Raw genomic sequence first — 6,572 nt, 5'->3', positions numbered from 1 at the left:
ATACCCATTCAATTGAATTTGCCACAGGTTAACTTCACTTGAAGTGTAGTGACATCTACAAGCAATATGAATGCTCCTGAGCTAAATTTCAACTGTCCCAGATAAGGGTATGAGTACTTATGCAATGGAATCATTTAAGTTTTTTTATTTTTAATAAATGTACAAAGATGTTAAAAAACAGTTTTTTTGCTTTACCATTATGGTGTATGGAGTGTAGATTGATGTGGAAAAAAAGTAATTTAAAGCAGTTTAACATAAGGCAGCAACATAAAATGTGAAAAAAAATGAAGGGGTATGAATACTTTTGCAAGGCACTGTACCTCAGCGTCAGCTTTGTGGTTTCATTGATGGTATATTATTAATTTGTTCTGTTATGTTCATAATCATTAAATTCTTTTAAAATACGGTCAACAAAAATAAACACACATTAACACGTTCATAATTTTATGTATTTATTTTTTGTAGTATCTTGAAACTCTACCGAGCAGTGTTTTGCACTCAGATTAGATGACAATGGTCATAGAGCGCCCTCAGGCGACTGTTAATTTTACATCAGAATGAATACGCTACCAACGAACATTTTTTATAATATCCACCAAATTATCATAATTTTTGTTAATTAACAAAGATGCCACCTCAGTAAATTAGTAAAATATTAAACTGAGTTAATGCCTACGTAATATATTTTAATATAATGTATGAAATAAACATTAAAGCAGAAATAAGAACGATGTAAATGGCATCTCTCATTAAAACTCGCTCGCTCCTGCTCTCTCTTCCAGCTCGTCGGTTCTCCACATTGGATTCTGGGAAATAGTGCTTCAGCGAGTGTACATCGGTTGTACACTCAAAATCAGAATGCATTGTGGGTAAAAAGTAGTGAACGAATGTAGGGAATAAAGTCGTTCACTCAGAATTCGGACAGCACTACAAAATGGCTGACACCTGATATAGTGCACTATATAGTGGATAGGGAGCGGTTTCGGAACACAGCTACAGTGAGAGCCACACAGACGCACATGAACTCTGAATTCCGTTCACTTCCGCATCTATTAATGACACATACGCGCAAAATTATGTCAAAATGCATGTCTCTGCAAGTATCCTTATAAACACAGTTGCTTATGGTTTAGGTGAAAGTAAAAAATTGAGAAAGAAAATGGATGCGTAATAGTATATTCACAGCAGTTTAATGTTCCTGTTGCTTTCTGTGTCATGATTGTTAATCAAAAAACAAAACACAGAAAAATCACTTTTGTAGCTTTAACACAGATTTATTAGATTTAGGCCCAATCCCAATTCTATTTTATATCCCTTCCCCTTCCCCTCAGAGGGTCAAGGGGTAGGGGTGAAAATATTCCCCCTAAGAATTGGGACACCACTACTATAACGTCACACATCAACATACGTCGTCTAGCTCCTACAATAAACACACCTATACTGGTGTGCTGGTGTGCATTAGAGCCTTTAATTACCGTTCTATATTACTGTGCTGCTTACTGACACACACACACACATATATATCAGAGATCTCTCACATGCAGGAGCAAAGAAACTTGTCAACACTGCCCCACGACTTTTATTAATAACAGTTTAAATACTGAATCGCTACATTATATTTTCCAGCAACGAGAGGATAAAATCGCTGTTTTTTAAGTAAACTCACTCTAAAAAGAGAAACGCACAAACGCACATTCACACAACTCTCTCTACACACACACACACACATATATATATATCGGAGATCGCGCAGCTCACACATCCAGGAGAAAAGAAACTTGTCAACGCTGCCCCACGACTTTTATTAATAGTATAAATATTAACAGTTTAAATACTGAATCGCTACTATATTTTCCAGCCACGAGAGGATAAAATCGCTGTTTTTGAAGTAAACTCACTCTAAAAAGAGAAACGCGCATACCAAAGGAAAGTGTACATAAGCCGCAACTTTCATCTCTCTCTTTCTCTCTCCCTCTCTCGAATTGGTAATATTTGAGAAAAGGGTTTAGCGATTTCTAATTATTGGGGGGACTAGCCCCCCTCAATGTCTACGGTGGTTATCGCCCTGATCAGACATGAAAATATATTGTGGCAGTCTGTAAATATGACATTAGCAAACTTTAGCGATTTTTTGCAAACATTTATTTGAGTAACATGACCGTAAATATGAACGATTGAATGTTACATAAAACAAATGATTACTTTTCATTAAAATCTTTATTAATGCCAAAAATGCTTACATTTCTTTTTGTTCGGTCGGGCAGCCATGTTACCGCTGTAGCCGGTTTACGCTGAGATAATTCATACCCCTTCGTTTGAAGTGTGGTCCCGAAAAATCTTCGTTTGAGAGGCTATCTGGCTTTTCCTCTTACCCCTCCAACCAAAAGAGAATCGAGACCCTACCCCTTCACGTGAACGCGCGAAACAGAGGGGTAGGGGAAAGGAGAAGGGCTAAGGGGTAGAAATGGGATTGGGCCTTAATTTATACAGTGAAGACCATGTAGTGTTATTTTACATTTGGTTATTCAATTTCTGTAAGTTACCTGAATTCTATTAGACTTACCTGAAAAATATAAAGCACTGTTTTTTTCATTTGTATCTTTGTTCTATTATATTTATCTATGCGTGTAATATATTTATTTTCTATGCTGATTTACTCACCTACAAAAACACCCCAATCATTGATTATTTATTTCCAAATAGAGCTATTCAAGCCATCTGGTGATTTTTTTTTTTCATATCGCAATATATAATCGCAGAAAAACAAAATATTGCAATGTGAGTTTTTTCCAATATCGTGCAGCCCTACCATTCATGTTACATATCCTATGTGTAGGGTTGTGGGGAAGCAAAATAAAAAAAGCTTTATAAGAAAAGAATTTTGGTTACAACTTACTTCCTCTCAGGTGGCATATAGTGTGGACTCATATTAGTCTGTGTGGAGCTCTGAGGGTGCCGACAGTGCTCATTAGCTGAGAAAGCTGCATTTAGGGTGAAGTGCTTCACATAGGACTCCAGAATGTTTACTATATTCATCAGGCATGGAAGCTTCACCAGCTGTTGTCAATGAAACAAAATGAAAATCATTTTTGTAAGCATTACACAATGCCACTAAAGGAGACTAAAGGAGAAATTATGCAATGAACAAACCAAAGTAAATCTGAGCTTCGAGCAGGAGAGATGCGATGATGTATACATTACCAAAAAAAGTATGTAATTGCATGCATACCTTCTTTCTTTTGTTGATATAGTAACAGTCATCCTCCAGCTTCTTCTTGAGAACATCAGGGATGTCAATGTTTACAGTGATGCTCTTGTCTTCACTCTCCCTTTTGGTTTGCGGCTCCTGCTCTTCCCTCTGTGTAAAAGTATAGTATTAAGTTTATAAAAGCATACATGGAATTTCCTGTTTTTTTTTTTTTTTAATTCAAGCACATTCAGATAAAAAATGTGCATGTTAATACAAATAAGGACCTTAGTCAGGGTTGAATACTGAAATCTATGCAGATAAAATGGAATTCAAAGGAGTTGTCTATTAAAAGGCTTAAGGAAAGACATTTTGTCAGCTGAACAACTGAGTTTTTGAAAAGTACAATCCATTGAATGCACCGTACTTCAATCCTTCAAACCTCATTTTCATTCCGGTCAAAAAAAAAACAAAAAAAACGGTGCAATGATTATTCCTTCAGCAAACGCCATAACATCAGGTTTCTCAATTGTGCTGTCCAAATAATACATTTGTCAGTCTAGTCTAAATCATGGTAAATGATAAATGGTTTTTGTAGAACCGATCATTTTATCCTAAGAATTACTACACTAGAGCTGCACAATTAGTTTTCAAAAAGAATTATAACTTCAATGGACTACTTGCACAACTATTTTCATGTTCTACTTCCAGTAACAAGATTCAGCACAGAAACATACAGACAGATAATCAGGAGAAGATCAGTTGATTAAAACAATGCTGAACCTGCTGAAATGTTCCTATAAATATATTTTTCATTGCAAATCTTTAATCGTTTATGAGGGAATACCACTAAAATGAAGGTGGGATTACTCAACAAGTTATGATAGTACTTTGTCTTTATGAAGTGTGTGTGAATAAAACCACAGAAGACAGACACAATCTACCACTGTGAATAGATAGGTCTGTCGCGATAATTAAATAACCATCTAATCGCGATTATTTGATCTAACCAATTATTGTGCTTTTTATACGGCACAAGGGGGAGTCATACACCAAAAGAAACAGAAGAGCACCAGTTTGCTTTTCATGCACTGTATAGCCTATATCATCTGAAGCCATTCCATATCTTAATGTGAGGGACAGAATTATATTTACATTGTTAACTGAATATTTTCAGCTGAAAGCATGATTTAAACAAGTATTCAATTCAAGTTTATTTGTATAGAGCTTTTCATGATACAAATCGTTGCAAAGCAACTGTACAGGAAATTGAGCAGACACAACATTTTCTAAAATTTTAGACATAAACGGAAGATTTGAAATGGATATGTAATTTGCCAGTTCACTAGGTTTTAGTTGTGGTTTCTTAATTAGATCCTGCATTAAATTTATATTTTGACCTCACTATTTGGGGAACAGACACAATCTTTATAGATTGGACAGCGCTAGTACTTCTATCATTTAAGCGGGTAGAACAAAAGTCATCATGGCAGTTATTTGAGAATTGGCTTACTAGTCATATGGAGCATAGCGTCCTGGAGATGTTGTCCGACAGGAGTTCCGCTCTGACTCTGCTGGGGTGCAGGCCATCAGCGCGAAAAAGCCTAGGACGCTCCCAGAAAAGATTCCAATTATTAACAAAGAGCAGTTTCTGTTCCCATTCATTTAAAGCAAAAAGTCTACTGAACCTTTCGTGTCCTCGTCGATACGTGGGAAGCAGTCCTGACACGATGATCGTCGTCGCGAGCGATGTGCTGCGCACAGTCTCGATCAGGCTCCTGAAGTCCCTCTTCAGTGTCTCCGTCTGCCGCAACTTGGTGTCGTTAACCCCAGCGTACTACTAAGTACTACAACACTTATTCACACGCAATCGCTCTCTCAATGCATTCAAACAAATATAATCAGTGCTACTTCATCTGTATCCGATTTCGAATGAGCAGAAATCTGTAAGAAATGCATCGATCCATAGGTAAAATAAGACGAAAACGTACTGTTATTTTCATCACAAACCAAATTTGCACTGCAAAAAGCAGCAATTATACTTTTTAATGCTGACAACCATGTTATTAGCTTGTCATGTGATAGGAAAAAAGTTTGCACACTTGTGTTCCAACAAGCCACTTTGAAACTCTCCTCTTATTTTATTTATTTTATTTTTTAAATATACGTTATGAACAGAACTGTGATATTTCAAACCAACTGAAATACTTTAGACGCGGCGCAAAGACAGAGAGCACAGTCTGTCACAGGCAATTCTAGTTGCATTTTTCATCAATTAATTTCTTAAATTATCGTTTGACTATGTTCTGGCCCGCCATCTAGCGGCGAACATTTTTTTTGGGCCAATGCCAAACTTACTTGCCGACCCCTGCACTATACTATTCAAAAGCTTGGAGTCAGTATATATATATATATATATTTTTTATTTTTATTTTTTTTTTTTTGAAAGAAATTATAGAAATTAATACTTTTATTTAGCAAGGTTGCTTTAAATTGAACAAAAGTGATGATAAATAAATTTATAATGTTACAAAGGATTTCTATTTCAGATAAATGCTGTTCTTCTGAACTTTCTATTCATCAAAGAAACCTGAAAAAATGCCCGCGCTCAGTTGTGAATTCATCATAGGTATTTTACAGTTATATTTGTTTTGCAAAAGCTTGACAGTTTTGAATGATGTCTTGCTTCTATCTGTATACCAGCGTTGGTATGGCTATCATGCCGGCGCCTCACACGCACACAGACGCAACATTTTTTCAACATTGCAGCCTGTTCATTATCAAAATAAAATACAGTTAAAGAAACATAAAAAGTAACTCTGTTCCGTTGTACAATCAGTTGCATTCAGCGTGACCAGCGCCTCACTGTGCTGATATAGCCGAAGAATGTTCCATGCGAGTGAAATACAAAGCCTATTACATAATAAATAATATTTTAGCATCCAGACACGTCGCGAATATGGAAACATTTGGATTCGTGCAGAATGAGAGAGATAGGCATCAGTTTCACCTTAAATTAATTTGTTTTTGGCTTGTGTTGTCACAGTACCAATATTTCAGTATTCGGTACCAATACCAGTGAAAATCCACGGTTCTCTGTACCAATTTCGGTACCAAAGCAAAACACAAAAACATGCTAATTAAAAAATTTGACTATTCCTTCATTTAATCCAAACTGTGTACATATTTAATTTTAAAGGGCTTTTAAAACCTTCTAGAGTTATTCAGACAAGAATAACAACTAAGTTAGCTAAAAAAAATTTAAAAAGCCCAGAACTGCTTTTCTGACTGATATGACACAATGTTAACCATTTGTACAATTCTCGAACATGCATATTTTAGATTCACAATTCATTTAAAAGCCTCTGGTGTGTAAAAATAGTAA

The 6,572-nt window shown here is 35.8% G+C and overlaps 1 protein-coding gene across 1 annotated transcript in view; it reads right to left on the bottom strand.

The window, feature by feature from the left end:
* The window catches only part of LOC107724056 (male-specific lethal 3 homolog), a 45,146-nt gene that overhangs the window by 37,965 nt on the left and 609 nt on the right, over positions 1 to 6,572 (bottom strand). Inside the window, exons 2-3 of the mRNA XM_016532835.1 lie at positions 3,230 to 3,358; positions 2,897 to 3,057 (exon numbers count right to left, since the gene is read on the bottom strand). Of these exons, the coding sequence (XP_016388321.1) occupies positions 2,897 to 3,057; positions 3,230 to 3,358 (290 nt within the window). The remainder of the gene's footprint in view (positions 1 to 2,896; positions 3,058 to 3,229; positions 3,359 to 6,572) is intronic.

This window comes from Sinocyclocheilus rhinocerous, unplaced genomic scaffold, assembly GCF_001515625.1.
Source record: "Sinocyclocheilus rhinocerous isolate Xijiao unplaced genomic scaffold, SAMN03320098_v1.1 scaffold1989, whole genome shotgun sequence".
In the NCBI taxonomy this organism is placed as follows: domain Eukaryota; kingdom Metazoa; phylum Chordata; class Actinopteri; order Cypriniformes; family Cyprinidae; genus Sinocyclocheilus; species Sinocyclocheilus rhinocerous.
This window is presented reverse-complemented; position numbering and strand designations above follow the sequence as displayed.